General features: G+C 38.0%; 1 protein-coding gene across 1 annotated transcript in view; it reads left to right on the plus strand.

Moving 5' to 3' along the window:
- The first annotated feature begins 7,770 nt into the window (after positions 1-7,770).
- Positions 7,771-23,158, plus strand: part of vstm2a (V-set and transmembrane domain containing 2A) — a 169,310-nt gene continuing 153,922 nt past the window's right edge. Inside the window, exons 1-2 of the mRNA XM_026292848.1 lie at positions 7,771-7,853; positions 8,955-9,130. Of these exons, the coding sequence (XP_026148633.1) occupies positions 7,775-7,853; positions 8,955-9,130 (255 nt within the window). The 5' untranslated portion in view covers positions 7,771-7,774. The remainder of the gene's footprint in view (positions 7,854-8,954; positions 9,131-23,158) is intronic.

A 23,158-nucleotide genomic window follows, 5' to 3' on the forward strand; every position in this document is an offset into this window, starting at 1 on the left:
GGTTCAGACTATAATTTGGAGACATCAGACTATAATCTCTAAATTAGATTAACCTGGAACCAGGTTTACTGTAGTTTGTGTCAACCCATTAGGAAGTTGTGAGGTCTGAATTTGTGTCCATTGTCATCCTCTGTTATGCTTACTGAGTTGACAGTTTGGCTCTGCTGGATTACTTGGTATGGCTTTTGCTGATGTCATATTCAAAGTATATATTAAAACTTGACTTGGGGTTCTGATCATGAACATGAGGCAAAAATTGTTTAACCACAAAAACAAACAAAGGAGGGTGCAACTTTCAAGGACTAAATCTTCTAGTTCCTTTGTTCTCTACTTGTCAAAAAAATTTGCATACATAAAAGTTGAGATAGAGGCAGTCAGCAGTGAAACGAGTGTAAGTCAGAGCTGCTGAAATAAAAAAGCCAGTGAGTGAACACACTTTGTTTACTCAGTGTGATGTTCTTCTGATTAATTTGTGAGTTTATCTTTTGTACTTTTATCAGAACATAGATCTGAATGTGCTTAGCACAGCAATCGAAAGAAAGCCATACCTGTTTAAAAACTCTAACAGTAGTGAATATAATGAGAATAAAATAAGACCCAGAACTGACCCCTGTGGAACACCCAAGGTAAGGGGAACCAGATGGGAAAATGAGGGACCAATGTTAACTGCAAAGCTCCTATGTGATAATTATGAATTACACTGATCTAGAACAGTACTTTTAACTACAACATAGTTACACAGATAATGTGCTAGAATACCATGGCTAACTGTATTAAAGGCTGCTGGAAGATTGAACAAGATAAGCAGCACCCACTCTTAAGCATCACTGGTAATCTAACAAAGCTGTCTCAGTGACATGACTGGCTTTAAAGCTGGAGTCGAAGAGTTCCTTGTACCATTGTCCTTTAGGAATGATTGCAATTAGATAAGCACAATCTTCTCTAAATCTTTCAACATGAATGGCATCTTGGAAACTGGTCAATACTTCCAAAGAACAGCAGAATCTAGGTTCAATTTTTTAAGAAGAGGTAACACTATGGCATGTTGATACATGGTGGGAACTATTCCTTTGTATAAGCAGCTGTTACCAAAGTCAAGAGAATTAGAGTCAATAACATGAGAAACATCATTAAAAAGCCTCACTCATCCAGAGGGAAACATGAATTATTTAACTGATGAAACATGACTGACAGACTGGAGATTGACACTGGCTAAAACTGATGAAAAGTGGTGGAACATATAGGAGAGAGCGGCATCTCAAAAGAAGCATCACCAGAGCATTTCCTCTTGCTGGAAATCATTTTTATTAAAATAGTGAAGAAACTCCTAACAGGTGCCCATTGAGTTGTTTGGATCATATCTAGAGCAGGTGTTAACAAGTGAATTTATAATAGAAAATGTAACATGAGGATTATTGTGATAAATAGCATTAGACAGATAATTTGATTTAGCTAGCTGCATCGCTACCTGATAATCTGCGAAACACTGCTTTAGGTCGTGATACCTGGAGCTTATCCTTCTTCCACAGAGCATGAATGGTATTCATCCAAGGTGTCACCTTTTGTTTAACTTGGAGCTATAGAACAGTGTTAACAATTTCTCAGGTCCTCACTGAAGTTGTTATAAAACATAGGTGAGCGAATAAACAAGAGCACATGAAGGTGGATGAGAAACCTCTACCACATATTCTAGCTTTGCAGTTCAAAGCTAGAATATGTGTCTGTCTTAATTTGGCAACATTTAAAATTCCCAAGTAGATATGTGTTGACTTAATGGATATGAAAACTAATGTGTCACAGTTTTGTGACATATTATAACCTTAACTTTAGCTCTTGTGTTTTGTTAACACTGGCTCCTCCCTGACACTGGGATCAGACCGACCCCAGTATAATAATAACTGAAAAGTTAACAAGAATAAATGCTTTCTCTAATCCATCTCCATAAATGTCAGTCTCTTAGCCATCCAAGTCATGCTCTAGCTGCAGTAACATATTGTCATTTTTTAGGCTTCATTATTACCACACTGCTAACTACTAAACCTCCTTTGTTAATGACCAATAGCTCTGCACTGTGAAGTTTCTCTTTTTAACCTTTGGTGACACTGAAACAAGTGACATCACTCCATTAACATCTCTTGAGTCTGTGTTGAAGCAATTAATTATACTTTTCACAGATACCTCTGGAGCCACTAAGGCTTTTTTCATTACTGGACTTTCTACACATACACAAACTGCACGACAATACACAAACACCTGGAAACACACATTCGATGTGGAAATTGTGATTGTCCAATGATTTACATGTAAACTACGATGTTGCAGTTGTAATTTAAATAATTACTTTGTTATTAAGGCAATAATAAGGCTTGAAATAAGTTTTTCATTTATAAAATGTAAAGTATATGGGAACATTTTCCTCAAGTGTATAAGTGTATAGAATGCAGACTCTGGAGTCTTATTTATATGCTAGTTGTTCTCCACAACTAGATATAACCATGAAAACTTGGGCAGCAAGATAATGAAAGATGAGACAATTTGCTAGAAAGCATTATTATTGTGGCAGTTGCATTAATGAACATTACTGAATTCAAAGGTAATTAATTACTGCTTGCATCATCACCCTGGAAAAAGTGTTTAATTATTTTTTGATGCACTCTGTTGCACACAGCGAGCCTTGTGGAGTGTGCTCAGGCTGACAAAATGGATGCTGGCAGGGAACCAGCTAAACTGTGGTTTCACTGCCTAATGGCTATTGTACTGGCAGGGCAGACTGTATTACTTGACTATGGAGATTCACTGAGGTCTGCTACAGCAGAGGTGACACACTTAATTTTATAAATATTTGTAATGCTCAATGTCTGCAGCAGTTGATCAACAAATATTGAAAATACAGTAAATATGTTTGTTCTTAAACACATTAGAAACAGACCTACAAATGACTAGTAGCCAGGATTTTGAAAATAAAACGTTTTGGCCTATGACAGTCAACAAGGTTGCGGTCTTACAGTAAAATAATAAAAAAGGAATATTTTGTTGATCTAAAACTATATTTTTATTACAAGTGAACATTTTCTTAAATATACACAGTTAAATGTAGGTCTGTTCTGTATTCGGAATAATAACAGCACCAGCTGTTTCAGCTATGGTAATTATGAGGAGAAGAGGAGGAAGTCAGGTGACATTACAATAGAGCAGCAAAGTCTCTGCAGGGAGGAGGCTGAACTAAAAGGATGGATCAACAAAATATTAATTTGTGGGAGGAGGTGGGGGTGGATTTGGATGGTTGACTACACACAGGACACTGACATGAAGACCACAGTTTGTTGTTTGAAACCAATCCACGAGAGTAATCAACAGTGTTTTGTTGATGCATAACACCTTGTTACTTCTTGCTTTGGTCACTTTTTACATAGGGCCCAGAGGTCTTTAGAATAAAGTCATTTGAAAAAAGTAGTGACATTGCGATTTTCTGATTTGGTTTGAAAAAATAAAACAAGCTAAAAAGAAACAAAAATTACAGCAGTTAAAACGTCATCTAGTAATCAGATCATGTGCTGTGTCTTGAGCACAGAAGCTCTCGTTTGGTGTATCACTGTAATGGGAGCCAAAATCGCACTGATGTGTTACTGTCTAGCCTGTCTTGGCTCGTACTGGAGATTTACAGCAAATGAAATGTCCTTTTTGGATGACATTTATGTTAGTCTGTAAGTTCCAAAATGCATTTTACAATTTCAAAAAAGGACATGAAAAAAAAAAAAAACTCATAATAAAAATAATAAAAAAATGTAAAAAATAAACTGCGATGGACTGTACAGGGTGTACACCTGCCTTTCACCCAAAGAGAGCTGGGATAGGCTCCAGCAGATCACTGTTACATAATATGTAATATAATTAGGAATAAGTGGGTATAGATAAAGGATGGATAGATAGAACAAACTGCATTTAACATTTTGTCAGTTAAATTAACTATAATAAAACTTAATTACATATCATATGACATATTGGTTTTCTTCTATTTTGATACTTTCAGATAAATATTTAAATCTAATTATGTGCTGGATTTTTAAAATGTTACAGAGTAAGTATTAAATGTTGCAAACTTATGAAAACATTAAAAGTTTTTTTTTACCACTGGGAAAATTAATGCAACTTATTAGAGTTTTATATTACAACTAAGAAATCCAACATTAAATTAGTTGAGATATGAGCTTTTGCAAAGGTGAACAGAAGACATCATTCTTTGGTCTAGTTGCATAGTCAGTGCAATCATTGCACTATCTTAATATTTAATTATATCCTAAAAATCTTTTACTTTGTAGTTAGCTGAATTATATATTCACAAACAGATTTATTTAAAAGTCTGTTTATAAACAACCATGATTCACAAAGTTATTGTTTACAAACATGAGAAGCACAAATAAAATGAATCTTCAATCAATTCTTTAGAGAAAAGAGTTAATGCATGACTGTTTTATATGCTGTACAAAGAGCACAGATCTGTTTTACTTGTTTTGGAGAAAAGAGGGTGTTATCATTCTTACTATGTGAGAAAGATCAGAAATGTTCAATAATGAAAACATAAGTTGCTTCATTGTTGAAAATATATTTTTGGTGTGATCATCTTTTTTTATTAGGTTGAACCATAATGAACCATGATTACATTTTGTTCAAAGTGAAATCCATATATCCATATGTTGCCTATTTAAAGAGTTCTCATCTTCTTTTCTTCTGCCATTGCCAAGCCTGAGGAGCAGCCGACCATCAAAAGTCTTCTTAACTCAGCTGGCTTTGACTCCTCCAGTGGCAGCTGGTTGTTTTATATTGAGGCTACTGGTGGAGCCCAGCAAACAGCACTAACTTCATTTGCACACAACATAACAAAGAAACTCTTTGTTCCAAGTTCAGATGGAAACTTCCCATGGGTTTTATTTGAAGGGATATTCTGTAGAAACAAAAAGTGTACAGTGGCGAGAAATGTGAATTGGAATTAACTGGTTTTCTGCATTAACTTTGCTGCCATAAAATGTGATCTAGTCTTCATCAGCAATACACAAACCCAATGTGATAAACTTATAATTTGAATTTCTTGTGTCTTTATTGAACACAGCCTTTAAACATCCACGATGCTGGAGGAAAAAGTAAGTAAACCCTTGGAGCTAAGAGGTGGATGAACCTTCTTTGGCAGCAGTGACTTCAAGCAAGTCCCAACATTCCGGAGGAAGCAGTTCTGTAAAGAGGAAAGGTCAGAAGGTCCCTCTGAACATCATGCAGGTCTGATCCAGAGGTGCTGTGGAATTTAGAACTTACAACTATGTCATAAATAAATGGGATGTAGCTCTGTGGAGTGATATTCTCTAGGCAGGGAGGAGGTCTGTGTTTATGAGTGAATGAGTGAGGAATTCCTCTTCAGCCAATGTTACTGGTTGTGTCTCTTTTTCATCCTTGTCAAAGATAAAACATGAAAATATATATAATCAGTATTTGCAGCTCTCCCTTTTGCCCTTAAACCAGTCCTCTATGGTTTGACCTGCGCATAGTTTCTCCTGGTTCTTTGACCTTGGAGAAGCTGCTGCAGTTCTTCTGTACATTCAGACTGTCCCAGTGTTTCTGTCTCTTCATATGATCCCACACTGCTCAGATCAGGGCTCTTTGGGGGTCAGGCCATCTGCTGCAGGACTTCTGGTTCTTCTTGCCTCTGAAAATAGTTCTTCATGAACTCTAGTGTGTCCTGCACACTGAACCTGGGATCAGTCCAACACCTGATGGTAGAATCTAAAACATCTACATTGCCTAAAAGTTCCACACAGCACTCTTTGTCTCTGTGATTGTTTAGTAATTGTTGTCATTTGAAGCTGTTTTAGTTTCTAGATGTATGTAAAATGCATCTAGAAACTGAGTCATGGCAGCTGAAGTTCTTTTTGTTGAGGTGAAACTCTTAACCACTTATCCACGTGGCTTCTTCAGTCTGAAGATGCTAAGACAGAAACTAACACAGTTTTTTGATTTGTTGACTTAAAGCACATCAAGTTTTGTGCTTTTTAGGACATAGAAAAACATTTATTCCCAAGTTCCTGATTCAAAGTTATGGCCCCTGTCTGATTCTTCTTGGCATCACTCATCAGCTGGTCCTGGCGTTATACTGCGGTAATGATGCTGCCAATTCTGGGGCAGAGTGGCAGAATGAAATGGGAGAGTACTAGAAGTGCAGCTAATAAATCTAAGACGTTTCTCAGATGGGGTTCTGCGTGGATTCAGTTCAGCGAGTATTCACTTCACCATGTCCTTGTTAACACACAGCCTCTTTGTCTTAGGGTCAACCACATATGTCTGTATCCAAACAGCTGAGCAAGATCTCACAATATGGCATGTTTGCATCCAGAAGCTGGTCTGCCTAATCAGTTCTGCTTCTTTTATTAAACATGTGTTAGGGTTTAAGCATTTAGATATCTTTATAGGTTAAAATACTTAATCTCATATTAATGACCTTCACTGAAATGCAACCTCACACTCATATCCCTGATCAACATCCATGGCCAGTGAACAACTGAGGTTTGTACATCTGTTTGGTCTCACTGATCTTAACTATGTTGGGTTCTGTCTAATAGTGTTTAGAGTGTTTTCCTGCTTTTTCTATCATCTGAAATGTTTTCTGAAATGTTGCTGTATTTTACATGTCAGGGTCACCATAAGTCTTTGCATGAAATATGACACATGTTGTTAGTGACTTCAGTGCCGCAGACAGCTGCTGTCTCCTCTGCTTCATCTGAATGTAAAGCTGTCAGATTTGTTCTCCCTCAATTTAGCCTCAAAGTCCATTTATTGAGGAAATTAAAGGGCGAGTTACTTTTTTTTTTTCAAGTGAATTTTTAAAATGACACTGACATTAAAAGTTTTACTGTACATATTTTCACAGACTGTGGATTCATGTTCACTGACATTTCTTTGTAACTGGAATAGACAATAGGAACAGATACAGTGGCAGTAAGGCAGCATTGTTTTAGGATTTGAATCTGTCTTTATTACACTGATCTAATCTCAACACCTCAGGTCCAACGACCTTTATTTGCTACTGAAAATTAAAATCATATTCAACACTTGTGCTGCGCTTTGGCAGCTCTCTGGTCCAACCACACCCCCCTCATTGATTCCTGTTTAGTCCCATCTGATGCTAAAACTGTTTAAAACCCTTCAGACTGGCTGCAGGAGTGGGACACACCCCCAATAAATACACATATGCTCACACACTTTTATGACAGGCGGGATTTTCTGCTCTGCTCGTTTCTGTTCTGTGAAGCAGCTTCGGCTGGACGGCCTTCAAAATACCTGTGATTTTAAAAAGTGCTGCATAAGTTACCACCAGCAAAGTCCACTTCATCGCTCATTACACATACAGTCCAAAAATCAAGCCGTCAAGGTGACAGCAGGAACCGGATGAGGACTAGATGTGCAGAGTGTGTGGATGCCACAGTGATCCAGTAGACTGACGTCTCTCCGGTAGCGCAGACGGAGACCGCAGCCCGGTTATTTTACAGATTTCATTAGAGCCAAGCAGTCGACAGCCTCGCCTGCAGAAACACAGAGAGGAGGAAAAAATAGAAGTTGATCAGCGACTGGCTGTAGTTTTACAGCATGTTCTTCCATCGGCAATTTGCTTTCAAACACACTCGCTCAGCAACTGCTTGATTTTGCTTGTGTGTAGGCGATTTTTTTTTTTGGAAAGATTTGTCCTTCTCCCCTTCGGCTGATGTAAATAAATCTCGCCCTCTATATTGGAATGATGTGGACCTTTCATGATACTGTTGGATTTGTTTTCTTAGCCGGATTTTGTGTGCAATTGGGATTCTCCTTTGAAGGTAAGCCATGCATATTCACTGTCAGTGTCATCGTGGCGGCTTTGCTGTCCTGGATGGTGGAAGCTGCTCGTCGGAGAAAGTGTTAAAAGTGCGCAGGCTTTGTGGAAAAGCAGATGAGGTTGCTGTGAGGAAAAGATGAAATGTTTGGAGTGAGGCTGATTGGAGAGGGACAAAATAAAAAAAAAAAATTAAAATAAAGACCAGTGCGTTTTCTACGGGTGGTGACAAAAAAAAAAAAACGCAACTGGTGCTTGTTTGAAATCAAGTCATTTGACAAGGTGGAGGACAGCGAGAGGCTGCGTTTGTCTTTCATTTCCTTCCATGATTCAAACTAGTTCGTTGTACGTAAAAGAGAAAACTTGTTTTATTGGCATGGAGAGGACTGAGCCGTTGATTTCAGCACCACAGACGCTGCTGTATGCGGCTGTCTGTGGTGCTGAAGCCTGTGCGCGACGCTTCCTCTGACTTCGATTATACTTTTAACCCGAGTCTGTGCTTTTCTTCCTGACCACAGCTTCACAGATGGAGGCGTCCAAACCTCTAAAGCTCTAAAGCTGCTGTACTTTCTCCAACAGAACACGAATGATGCTTTCAATGAAAGTTTACACGCATGAACAGCTTTTCTCTATTGTCGCCACCAGACTAGACTATATCCCCTTTCTTTCCAGCCTCCGCCTGTTTCTTCCTTCATTTATTCGTTTTGCCTTTAAGCTTTTGAGGGTTTGTCCATGTTGTTATATTTCTAATATAGCTGGACAGAAATAGATAAAGTCGTGTGTGACTAACGGAGCCATGGTGTGACTGCGCTGTGTAAATTCCTGATGAAGATGCGTCAGTCTCGGTGACATGGGGGGAGCCCCGCCATCTGCTTCCATTAAAACAAGAACGCACCTTCATCAAGCGCCTGCTTCCAGTAACGCAGCTGCTGTGACCGCGTCACCCGCTCTCCACTGCGGCCACACACACACACACACACGCACACGCACACACACACACACACGCACACACAGCTCAGGCGGTAACTCATAAGGTGCTTATTTGCGTGTGTAAAACCACAAAGTGTTCTCATAATTTCACCCCTCCGCCTTCTCTGATACGCAGGTCACTTCACGGATCTGCCCTCCAACATGACGGTAAAAGAGGGACAAAACATAGAAATGGCGTGTGCCTTCCAGAGCGAAACCGCTTCGGTGTATTTGGAGATCCAGTGGTGGTTCGTGAAGGCACCAGAACCCACTGAACCCACTGAAAGCGAGGAGGACGTGGATGCTGAAGAGGTACAAGGGACCCTTTTCTTTCCTTTTCTCTCCCCCATAAAGAGCTGTGCCAGTTTTGTTATAAGCTCACCCACTCATAAAGGGAATAAGGGCATCCAACATATGTCTGTTACGCACAAGCACCTTATGTCATCAGCTTCGTGTTTCTGTAACAGCCCTGGAGACATTGCCGGGCAAGATTCATGCTAAAACTTTTTATTTATTTATTTTAAGTTTTCTTTTTTTCAGGCTCTGACCTTTAAATAGTTTACATTGCACCAGTGTTAAAATCACTTAATGTTCTTTAGTTTAAACTCATCCTTCAATTGTAAGTTCCACTAAACATAAACAGACGAACACAATGGAAGATTTCAGACCCTTTTCAGTTAGAAATCACAGATTGGTCTTTATATGTCAATCAAATCCGCCACCAAAATCTGAGACGTGCAACTTATGTTGGTCCTTTTTTCCCTTCAGATAGTTAAAACAGGCCCTTCACACATGGCTCAGTGGAAAAAATAGGAACATTAATCAAAGACTAGTGTGAAAAAAAAAGAAAAAAGAGCTTAATCTGGATATTAATTACATGACAAATGAAGTAAATGAGCCTGACTACTTAAGAATGGGTAAAAAGCGGAATCAATACAGCCAAAGCAAATTCTTGTATACTGCCTCATTTAACAGTGCACAGGATGCACTTTGGTTTTCTGTTATATGTTACTGTTGCGTTACTGCAAGTTATGACAGTTTCCCTTGTGTCAAATAATGATCAACTGGTTAGTGGATGGAAGGGATTAAAGGTGTTTGCTGCATTAAAATGGATGGAAATGACTTGCTTACATATTGTACGGCAGATAGCTTTATGTCAGGATTTGGAAGTGGTGGTGTATTGTCATGACAGACATCAAACGGTGCTCTTTCTATTTTGGTGACAAAGACGTAGAGCAATACATGTGTGTGTGTGAGAGAGAGAGAGAATGTGGTTGGATATCCATGTGGCTTTAATAATTGTTCAATTGCTGCTCAGTTTTCATAGTGGCATCGACCAGGCTTTGATGTGGGTTTTGATCCCATATGACTCTTGGATGTTGGGCTGAAGTGGCCTATTGATGCAGACATCACATTGTTACCCACATTTCTTATCATGGAAGGCTGTTTGAAATGAAAGCTACTGTGTGTGTGTGTGTGTGTGTGTGTGTGTGTGTGTGTGTGTGTGTGTGTGTGTGTGTGTGCATGCGTGCATGTGTGTGTCCTGTAGCACTGCAGTTTAAATGGGAACAGAGTCAATGCTATGTGAGAGATGCTGCTTGGAAACCAGCTGGTCTCTTGTAAAATTGGAGGAAATAATCGTAATGTCTTTAAATGCAAATATGTTTGTAAATAGAAGGGCCATGCATAAAAAGTGTGAGCTATGGCATCTTTAAAAGGATGATGACATAAAAAAGAGGAATGTCAAGAAAACAGACAGCTGCAGAGAAGAATTGTGTGGATACTCTATCTTGAACTCAACGATCAGTTTTCAACTTTACAAGTACTTCAGTGGGCATCCTTCTTATTCAGTAGTAATCTTTGAATGTTTTATCACTTCAGGAAAAACCTAAATAACAAAATCCTATAAACTGTGACTTTAATATACCATGTCACATCTAGAAAAATAAAAACTGAGATTACAACATACAAAGAGAGGATAGAAGCAAAGAGAAGAAATACATGAAGCCAGTAGCAACAGTGCAATACAGTCTATTTAGTTGTTTTCAACAAATACACAATAAGAAACCCTAAAATACATCTCATGTAAAGTTTTATGATACACCTAAGTGAGATTCTCAATAAATCTAAAATACAAAATTTCCTAATGTCATATCTGATTTGTTTTTACTTATATTTCAACATGCAGCTGTCTGCTTCGTTCAGCCAACAAACCTAAACCTTAATCTGTAACTACAATTGTAGTTTCTTGATTTGGGGTCAATTTTAATCTGTATCACAATATGCGCGGTAATTATATAAACCACACATATTTACAGTCCTTTATATTCACAGTAACAAAGCAGTAATCCTCATGAAATTCTAAACCTTTTACTCTATAAGTAGAGAAAGTGGGAAACTGGGATCTCCAACAGAATTCACCCTTAGTCTTCCTCTTTTTTTATTTTCACAGTTCGCACGTTTGTGTCTCTCATAAAACACTAACACACTTAAAGTGAACAAGTGGACATACAAATATATACATTCAGAAATGTACATATACATCCCTAGATATTCTTACTGAGTTCATATAAATATTTATAACACAATGTACTTTGCTCATCCTTTCAATATATGTCAGTGTTAGCGAGCCAACTAAGTTTCAACTGAAGTCCTTTAACTGGGTCTTCAGGGAGTCATGATAAATCTAAAGAAGTGGAAAGATGACTGCCTGGATAAGAAGAAAAAAATGTTCAGATGTATTGCACTCAAATCTTTACTTTCCCCTTGTGAAATACCAAATATATTCAACTAAAACAGGGTGAACGTCACTGTTAGTTGACCTGATCTCAACCTGTAGCGGCTGAAAATGGCTCATGAATGCACAACTGCTAATGGGAGGGGGGGACACAGAGGCAGAACAATCGAGAAAACTGCAGTTTGGCTCCAGTTTTCACAGTAAGTCTTCATTCAGACTGTAAATGACAGGCTAACAGTTCATAATTATGCACAACATATATTCACACCTCCATGTCAAAGAGGAGGCACGATGTAAACAACACTTACGGTGCTGTTGATTAAAGTCAGACTAAAGACACGTAGAAAGTGATGGAGCATGAGCTTTGCTGTGGTGGTTCCAGATAATCACTGTGGCATTTTGGCTTCAATCCTTTTAAACCAGAAACTGAGGCACTGTGGGCCATTTATATGACGTTGTCTGATATTCTTCTCATGCAGGTCTGTTTATGACATTGTGGATTATATAAACAAAGACTAAGAGGAAGTTCCAAAATAAGAATATATTTATGTGCACTATTAGTGGTTTTGTGGATGAAATTTTATTAGCAAGAGAAGCAGCTTGTTGGAGTCTGTTCTCTGCAGCATGTGGATATAGTTTACTTGTTTTGGATGGTGTTGGTAACCACCTGGAAAACTGTGACCCAAGTTCATGCATTACATCAAAATAAAATTGGAGAAAACTCATCTTAGAATAAACACAAGTTTATTATTTTGATTAAAATCGGGTGCCAGTATGTTCCTTTAAACACGCGCTTCCTGTTGCAAATTCGTTTTTTATAAGTATTTGTCTATTTAAATGGTGCAGACTCAGTTTCCTCTGTAATATGCCCACATTGTCTCTCTCTATATATTTCAATAGACAATATGATCATTTCTTTGACCCAATCCAAAGGTTTTGACCCACTGTTCACTAATTATACATTAACTACTACTTTCATATACAAAACATGATCATCTTTAAGAAAATACTGTATTTATTTTGAAAGATACAATAAAATAAAAATGTATAAAATACTATATATAGGATATAATTTTAAGACACAATCTAACAGTCAAATCCAAATGCTCATTACAAAATGCAACATTTCCATCAATGGATAAAAAAGTTAAATTGTTATAGCTTATGTATGTAATGAGGTTCATCTAACACTTTATGAATAGCAGTAGCAACACTGTGAAAATAACATTTGTTCATGTATAACCTATATAAATCATGCAAAATTTTTTCATTTGTTGTAATGGTGATTAATCATAATGTGCATACTTTGCAATTGAATTAAATATGCATCATTAACTTTTTATATTTTGCATTTTAATAAGATAAGAAGAGAAAAATGTGAGTCTCCAATGAATGAGAAAGCCAAAGTAAACAAAGCACAAGAGTTAAGTGCAGCGTCATTATAAGGAAGGTTCATTGCAATGAAAAGAGTAGTTGGCTACCTTAACTAGTAGTTTCTTCTGTGCTATTTGAAAATGTGAAATCGTTTTTAACACCATCATGCAAAAATCAATTCAATTTAATTTATAATTAGCTAATAGAACACAGTGTTTGTGTTTTCAGTAGACGAGTCTGTGACTAAGACATCACAGATGCAGATCAACACCCTCTCATCAGCCAATACGCCAACAGTATATACATATGTCCTGAGGCTGTGAATCTCTGCTTTGCTGCTTTGACCTCCATCACAGAAGCAGAAGGCATAACAGAACTCATCCTCCTGTGTAATGGTAATGAGTGAAAGGTATGTCACACATGGCGGACAAAGAGCCTCATTTCCATTTTGTGCAATTTAAAAATACATGAGCAAATTCCCCTTTTGGTCCTAAATCCCTCTATCGTGAAGAGGTGGATTTGGTTTCTCTTGAAATTTGATCTTTCTTTTTATGAAACAAACCAGCTGATGCTGTCATTTGCTGTAAGATCATATTTTTGAGTAAATCTACACAGCCCTGTCCACTGGGCTAACTCTGTTTAGTGTAGGAAATGTTTTTATATAAGGAAAAAAAAACTCATATGAGTTATATCTCTTAAGGTACTTCTTTTAGGTTGTGTTCAGTGAGTTTGCGCTTGAGTATTTACAATATGCTCCAGTATAGGCTAAAAAACATTAAATACATAAGAAATCAAACGCTTTAGTATCAGTTTAATGCATTCTGTGAGTGAAAAAATGCCTTGTATACCTGAAATAGCAGAAAAGCTTCACCTTGACAGTTTGAATTACCAAGTTTGATCAAGTGAAAGCACAAAGAATCAGAGAAGAGACTCTACACAGATATGCACTGTTTAAAAATTCATACTGCATTTCATTCCTGAAATGAGTGCATGAATGGCAAGGGTGCTGATGCTGTGTCTGTAAAAGTAAGATGAATTTAAAAAAAAAAACAAAAAAAACAGGTAAGCAGACATGAAGTGAGGCTGGACTCATGAGCAAAAATAGGGAATTGCCTGTGGTCAGAATACAACTGTAATGTAACATACATAAAACATCCACCCACATACCTGACTAAAACGCACTCAAGTCACAGTAAACTTTACCTTTCCTAACAAGTGAGTTTATAAATCCAGTGGGTGTAACAGCGGGGAAGCATTAAATCCATTGACTGCCATGCTCTCTGAGTGACCTTACTGTCTGCCTCTCCACCCCTCCATCACTGACTGACTGCAGCTTATGCAGCCTCATCCAACCCGCTGTCTGAGATAGCTGCAGTGGGAGTCAAAGTGATGCAGCAGGCGTAGACCTGGTAACTGCTCTCAACGGCTCTGTTCTCCTGCTATGCACACACGTCTCCGATGATTGCAGTGGTTTCCAAATGAGTTGCAGTGAACATGAGTTCTCCACAGGAAGCTGCTGTTTGTGTGTGAGTGTGCGCTGACATACAAGTGAGGCTGCTGCTTTTTATTTTAAACTAGTCAGCTGTGGACTGCTCACTGTCAGGCTTCACTACAGTCATCAGTCAAGAAAAGAAGGCTTGCTCTTTGTATTGCACTGCTGATACACCAGCCACGTATTGAAACGCACCTGTGTCACATTTTTACCATTTTTGTCCAAAAAAAAAAAAAAAAAACACAACTCTAATGTTTACACCAATAAGATAAATGCAAGTGACTGCTTAACCCTTGTGATGGCACTAAATATAATTCAGCCAAAATCCACCCCAAGACATGTTGGTTACACTTTGTTTTTCAGATCCTCTATTCTTCATCTAATTTTCTAGGAAATTTTTCTTGTAATTTTCTATTAATTAGTTGGTATTTTGTTAAAAAATTACCAGAATATTTCCAAAGAAACAGAAAATATGCAACACCCAGTCATTTTATTTTACAGGCCCATCTAAAAAATATGTTAGTAAAGCTGTGCTTCACTTAATCATATCAGTTTGAAAGAAAACACTATGGAATTTCATGTACGTGATTCATCTAAGATTAAAATTAGCTGGAAAATTTGACATCCAGAAAATAAAGTCTTACTGACGTGTGTATATGTTTGGAACAGTAGAGGGGCACCATAGCAGCCTGATGAGTGAAGGTGTATACCTATTCTTCATCATCTGAGTAAAAAGATCTGGTTTATATATTTTTAAATAGCTAAATGTGTTAAAGTAGGTAAAATATAGCCACTTTTTAATCTGCGTATATAAGAAAACAGCAACATGACTGGTTAATACACAAACACTGTTGTTATAAAGCCAAAAGAAAGAAAAAAAAAAAAAAAAGGAAATACACGTTTTCCCTTTTGGGGAGTCAGCACAGGAAATATAATTTATTGAGGAGATCTGTATGCTGCAGCAGATAAACAATCAAACAAAAGGTAATAACAGTCTGGCCCACTGATGTGTTTTTAATAGCTTTTGGACAACAATTGAGCTCTATGCTACATCGAAATAAGCTGTATCAGGCTTTGATACACACATAATACTTTGACAATTTGAAATATATAGACTAGCCACAGAATAACTAATCAGTTAAAAGCACATTTTCCGAGATTACTAATGGACGAAGGGAACACTGGGAGAAGGTTATGGCACTATTTCGAGAGGGGTAGGCTTGGTAGTTAGATGGCATTTATTTTCTCATTATGACAACAGAGTAAGTGCTTGTGTCAGAGAATGACAGGCAAGGCTCTTTCAGACAGTTCAACAGTATCTCTGAAAAAGTCCATATCTGTAATTGTCTATATATTAAGAAATGAGATTCAGATGCTTTGAAAACCAAAGTGCTGGAATTAGTCATTAGTCTGTCGTGTAATACAAAGATAATGCATTTTGAAATTTGAAGGTCACAGAGAAAATTCTTCCACTTTTGAGGATGAGTTTAGTAAATAATGCTGCTCTGTGTTTTTTGAAAAAAGAAAAGAAAGCCACAACCTCCTCTAATTGCTCCTTTCTAAAGTGGTAGTACAAACATGATGTGCAACTTTATGTTGTGGGATCCAGGGCAGACTCAGTCATGCTCGATCGCTTCGTGCGCCAGGGAGGGATGAAGTGATGGAAAAAAACACGTCTGATACAATAAAAAAACATGTTAACTACTTGGGAAATATCTGTCTACATACCTAAAAATGTATGCATGAAAATTACCTCAAAATTTACGGTGCTGTGCTACATGTACGAAGCTCTGCATGCTGCAACGTTGTACGACACAGAAGACAAAAGCAAAATGCATGGGTTTAATTTTTCAGTGACACAAGCTGTGCTCTCTGCTTGTAGGTAGTTAGCTCAGTGACTCATTTTAGACTACTTCCAGCTCACCTCAATGCACACAAGTCTGTATACTGGCAAAAATTACATACAGACTCCAAAACCATCCATCTTTGCATAACATGCTAATAACTAGCAGGGATTTGCTGCAATCAGCATCTTAGTTTTGCATCTTAGCATTGTAACGTTTGCACTTTACATTTAGCACTAAACAATAAGAGGCACTGAAGGTGATGTGACTCTTATTACAGTAAGTGTGTAGGTGTTGGGTCGTGAGCAGGGATAATGTACAACCTTTGGCAGTACTTGCTTGATAAGACAGCATAGTTTCTTGCTTAATGGAAACATTTAAGCCATTTTATTAGCTTTTCATTTGATATCTGACCAACCAGAGCAGGATTTTGAGAAGACAAAACTAATTGGTTATTCTGCAGGTTCACCTATCTTGAAATTAGGTGAACTATATACACATTTAATTAGTCCCCAACCAAAAATCTGCAACATTTCTGATTAGTTTTGGTTTTCGCAGACTAATTGGGTGATTAATTGCTCAGAAGGTGTAACTTTCATACTTTTCATGTATTGTTTGGTTTTTAGCCTGGTCTTATTCATATATAAACTCATATATCGAAATATATTCAAACTGTCCCTGATCAATTCATAGTTTCTGCATCTGTGTGGCCTTGAGGGTGTATAATGGACATTTTGTCATCTGCCCGAGTGTGTAATGGTCTGCATGTCAGTCCAAAATTTAGACCATGACCAAGACTTTTCACACTGCAAACAAAAAATCTGCAGCTGTGCTAGAAAAGCAAAAAAAAACCACTTGTTTTGTATATATGTATTTTACTCCTTGGTGTGTTCATTGTTTTGATGTTGTTTATCAGAATACAACAAATAAAGAAGCTCTTGTTCTTGTTGTCATCATGTTTTCTAATAGGCATGTGTGGAACATGCCCACATAGAAAGATCACAGATCGTAGTATGTATAGATGCTTAGATGTGCTGTCGGGTCTCTCTTCAGTGTTCAACCAGCACCTGGGCATTGGTTCCCTATAAACACTTACTGGTTTTGTGGGATTTTATTAATCTTACTAATAACATTTAAACTTTTTTTTAGAACAAATACAGAACTCTACCAGATTTGATTTTATACCAGAGGTTATTCCCAAAATCAGCTGGAAAAACCTGAAAAATATAGTGAATCTCCAGAGGAAATGAACCACAACTAATCCAAAACTTGGATTTTTGCTGAAAATAAAAATGTTGCGAAAGCTTCGGTGCTGGACTCATCCTGAACACTAAGCTTTGTTTTGTTGTAGAAGCTGTGAAACTGCTCAGCGGCTGACCTGTCTGGTGTGCAGAAAAGCATTTAGGTTGATAAGGTTACATTAAGATCACAATGTTATAGCAGAAAATATAAATAATGAATGGAGTTACCACTGCTGTGCCAACCATGTAAACTCAATGTGCAGGCACAGATATTGATCCCATTGCTGTGTTTTTTTTTTTTTTTGCCACAGTGATTTATAAGGTGAAAGAAAAGGAATTATATTCTACATTTGCTTGGGCCTGAGACAGCAGCTCCATCCATCCATTCATTCATTTTCTGTCACTTATCCAGAGTTGGATCATGGTGGCAGCAGTTTCAGCAAAGGTGATCCAGATGTCCTTCTCCCCGGCAATGCTTTCCAGCTCATGAGAGACTCCATTAATTCCCAGGCTTGATAAGATATATAGTCTCACCAGTTTATTCTGGGTTTACATTTAGACCCAGACGCAACAATGTTCAAGACAAAAGTATGAGATTTGTCAGCTTTGTTTGTACCAACCCAACTGAATCCTTCTTTAAAATGCATCCATCCAGTATCTACAATGGTTATTCCCATCAAGGGCCCTGGGGTGGCTGAGCCAATCCCAGCTGAAACAGGGCGAGAGGTGGGGTGCAACCCAGACAGAACACTGGTCTATCACAGGGCTGACACATAGAGACATACACATGCACATACACATTCACAGCTATGGGCAATGTAGAGTCATCAGTTAACCTAATCCCAAACTGCTCGTGTTTGGACTGTGCAACAGATGTGGAACGGACACAGAAAGGCCCCATGTTGACAGGGTTTTGGACGTGATACCTTGTTGTGACAGTGCTAACTATTGCACTACTGCCCCTTGTTTAAAGTTCATATGCATATGTGCACACACACACGCACACACAGACAGACTGCTATAGGTCATCCACAGCAGGCCCTCTGACAGGCTGTTGTGTCATCACATGGGGAAAAACAAATATGTATATGACCTGCCAGACATTAATTTAACATATTATATGGAAAACCTTTCACGAGCATAATTGTGTCTAACAGTGCCAAAAGCTGACTGAAAATACCTGAAAAAACATGAAACATTTTAACCTGTCAAACTCACTTTGAAGAAATGGGTACCTGCTAACATTATTTATTAAAAAAACACACACATGAAAGTGCATCCAGTATCTTTACAATTAGCTTCCCCGTAACCCGTCATCCTTTGGGGCTTTAAGTAGCAGCAGACAGTAATGACGGCAGAAAAAGGGTTTATATACATGTCGGTAAGACAGGAAATTAAACATGGATGGTTTATCTTTGCTGTTTGATTGCTGAGGGTGATTGTAATACATGTCTACTGATGGAAATGTTAAGTTTTGCTGTGACTTCTGTGACACCACGGACGTCAGCATTGCTCGCTGCCTATATGCTTCATGTTGACACTGTTTGTTCATGCACAATATTATAAAACTATTCATTTTTTGAAACCAAGACCTTTTGCTGCTGTCTTTTATACTTCTATTCATTCAGAAATATCAGTGCTTCGCTTTACTGCGGGCACTTTTCAGTGGTGTAGCTACTGATGGTGCAACTTGATGCACTGGGGCCCAACGAGTGTCAGGGGTTTGCATGCATTTGCCTGGAATTGTTTTGTGTGTGTGTGTGTGTGTGTGTGTGTGTGTGTGTATACACTTGTACTTTGCGAGGATCACTTTGAGCATATTTCTACCAAAGTGAGGACATTTGGCAGAGAATATTTTCCTCACTTTTTCAGACTCCTGTTTGAAGGTTAAGACTTGGTATTAGCGTTAAGGTTAGAATGAGGTTTAGATTAGAGTTAGGGTAAGGGTTGAGGTTAGGCAGTTAGTTGTGATAATTAAGGTTAACCCTTAGGAGTCGCTGAATGCGCCAGCATGTCCAAATCTCTTGACCAAAAGTTGGCAATGGCCATTGGCATTATTTGACTTTTGATACTTTTGATTTTATGAGCGAGGCTCGATGAGGCCTCGTCTTGTTGCTACGTCATCTTAAATTGGTCAAGTGATTTGGACAAAGGGCAAAAAGAAAAGCAGCACCAATCATAATCACAATATCCTATTGGCACTTCTCCAACTAATCTAAGCTATTTGTTAAATTGTTTAAATAATATTTTTACTGTGACTTTTTTTCTTTTCTTTTCTAATCAAATGGATACAGGTTTATTATTTTCTACCAAATTTTTATAATTGTTTTTTTGTACACAAGTGTGGAGCATACTGTTACACATACATTAATGCTGTGAACACCAAAATCACGTTATAGATTTTTATTTCAACCCTGGTAACTTCCTTGCAGCTGATCCATGACCACGTTAGAGTAGGGGTTGATCTTTTCTAACAGCAAAGGCAGATAATTCAATGAGCTGATCCTTTGCTGTCACTGTTCTTCTTGACCCCTCTGTTACACTGTCACAAAAAGGAAACTAAATCCATTTGGTGTCACAACAGTAGTCGTCAGACTCAGAGAGGCACTTTTCAAATTCAATCAGAGGCTCCTCCAAATGCCGACTGATGAAACCTTTGATGTCAGCTCTGTTTGCATACTCTTCTGTTTGTGGGAAACGTTGCCATGTTGCAGCCTTTCACTTGCTGTATCATGCTGCTGTACTACCACTGCAGAGTGACAGACAGGAATGGATTTTTGTTTACAGGCTTCCTGAACATTGGTTATGCACCTGTACATATTATTTGTAAATTATGAAAATCTGCAATGGTTACAAACACAATAACAATAATAATAATAATACATGCAACAATACGACAATTACCTTGTTTACCTTCAAGAAATTTACATAAGTGACTGAGCTAAAAAAAAAAAGTGTAATATCTATGTTATAAAGTGCATGCACCTCACAATTGAAAATATTTTTTATATTTTACATTTATTTATTCATATCTAAGAAGAATGCATAAATCAAAATAGGATAAATTACTTATGAAGTTTTTGATGATATGAATTTCCAAGTCTAAGCTGGTGGGCAAAACAACGGTGAGGAAAGCGGTGCTTTCAGTTTAACTACATCATAGTGAGAGCAGGCTATTGCTAGAGGAAGAGCTGAGGATGATTTGTTTCAGCTTACAGGACTCCTGGCCCATAAAGTTTTCCCTGAGGAGTGTAGCTCTAATGTAGTGGACTTTTATTTGCTATAATGATTAATTTCTCTGATGGCTAGAGGTCCCCTTATTCTTCCCTGAGAAATATATAATTGCATGTCCACTGCCAGATTAGAAAACCTGAATGCACTGTATTGTTCCTCATTTAGTAGAATTAATTACTTTTAACCATTTCCATTTCCATTTTTTTTAGAAAAAAAGCCCGAAAAAGATTTATCTAAAATTAAATGGCTGTGGCTGCAGAACCACTGTGAATGGAGACATAGAAAAGTCTTGGCAAAAAAGCTTGCTGCTAAAGGTTTCTTTCAAAGAAAGACAAAAAACTACAGCCCAAACAAAATTGACAGTCTACACAATTATCTTTGACAAGTCAGAGACACAGTGGAATCACAGAAAGTCAAAAATAGCTGACTCAAATTTATACAAAGAAGCAGAAAATAGGAGAAACATGCTCTGTCCTTTCTATTTGAGCTACTGGCTCTTTTTGACTGGCCAGTTTCTTCCACTGTGTATTGTGGATATGCACTTTTCTTTTATGAAGGAACAAATATGGATGTCATCCAAATACAAAGCAGCAGGGGTAGTTCTACAGGGGGTAAAAGGAACAGCTGCCCCCCTGAACTGAGTTCATCCCCTACCCCTTAGTTATGGGACTTTTATGCTTCAAGTATTTTTCTGTGTATTCCATTTACTTACTGAAGCATAATTGTATTTTTACTGTGTGTAAGGTCCTACATACATTGCCTTCTCATGCCACCCTACCAAAACCTTTAGCCACTCCAGGTAAACATTTCCAGATCTGCCACTGCAAAGCTTAACACAAATAGTCCCCTATCTTCCTCAGGCAAGAAAAGACTAATGCAGTTTTCCTTAAATGGAAGTCTATTTTTTGCATCTATTTGGTAAATTACTGGCACTAAACAAACCGATGCAGTAAGAAAGATGTAACTGGGCTGTGTTCATGTTGATTAGGTGGAAGGCTGAAATTTGAATATTTGTTCTTGTAAAATTTCATTTGCAAATGCAGACACAGGTCATGTCTTTCATGGAGCACCATACTCTTATCATATTGTGAGCATGACTGTAAAAAGTGTTGCCAATTTCAAACAGAACATGACAGTAGTACAGCACTGAACTCAGTTTTCATTCATAAGATAAATAGTAAATGCTGCTCTAATAATGTTCACCTGTGTGATGACACTGACAAGCTGCAGGACCTGCTACACTTCATTAAAGCAACCTACTGACAGTGAAGTGACAATAAACATGCAGGGACTCTGCATGGAGTGTGAGTTCCTCAGGCAGCATACTCATCAGTCAGCCCAGTCTGTCTGCTGGCGTTAAGCGTACTAACAGCCATGAAGCTGACAGCAAAGTAAATACCTTTGTTTGTTTTGACAAATGTGCATTTTTCATTAACAAACATGAATCTTAGTACTGTATATCTTTTCTCAGTGGCTGAAGTCAAAGTTATATTAATCATTAGCAGCTCTTCAGGAAGGTAGTGGGAGAGACAGAATATCTGGCTGCATCTGGTCTTTGGTGAATCTGTTCGAATGGTGTGACGAATATTAAAATCAAGTGAGGCATATGGCTTCATAAATGTGTATGACTGTAATTGTAGTAAATGTTGTGATTACAGATATGACCTCAGTAGTGCTGCTTGATTGGTTGGCTTCAAAAAAGTATGGCAGGGGGGAATTTAAGATTTGTTTGGAATCATTTTAAACTGAACTAGCGAAGGAGTATATGTCAGAATGAAGAAACGTAGGCGAAAATCACTTTCACCTGCAGTACCATGGAGGACTAGAGACTAAGCACAGAAAAGCGTGCGATCAGATAAAAGCAGTGTCAGCACTGATGTTTGTCTGACATTGATGGGATGGATTTCAGCAGCACAAGACTGATGCTGACAGACAGGGACACAGAAACAGGGACAGGCAGGTAATGAAGGAAAAAGCAAGAAAATACCAGAAGGAATTATTTCAGGCTGAAAGACGGTGAGAAGGTTGTTGGAAAAGTGGATGAAAATGTGAAAAGTTGGTGAATTATAAGGGTGAAGGTGTATCTACTCTGCTGTAGATATTTAAAGATGATGAGAGAGAAGGGGTGTGTGCGTGCGTGTGTGTGTGTGTGTGTGCACCAGAAAACAGCACGAGAGAGAAGCAGAGAAACGGGACTCCACTAGGCTCCCTATATCCAGGGATAATAGAGCTGTCACAGTGTTTTGACTCAGGGCATTGATTCTGCCTTTAATTGCTTTAGGCCTCTGCTGGCTGGATAGCAGTCTGAGGACATTAAATGTAACATATTGTGCGCTCGAACAGTTATGACACTGATCACACACTGATATGTACTCATGTGTTGTCAGTGCCAATAATCCTTTTATTGATTGGGGACAC

The sequence above is a fragment of the Mastacembelus armatus genome, chromosome 20 (genome assembly GCF_900324485.2).
Source record: "Mastacembelus armatus chromosome 20, fMasArm1.2, whole genome shotgun sequence".
Lineage (NCBI taxonomy): Eukaryota > Metazoa > Chordata > Actinopteri > Synbranchiformes > Mastacembelidae > Mastacembelus > Mastacembelus armatus.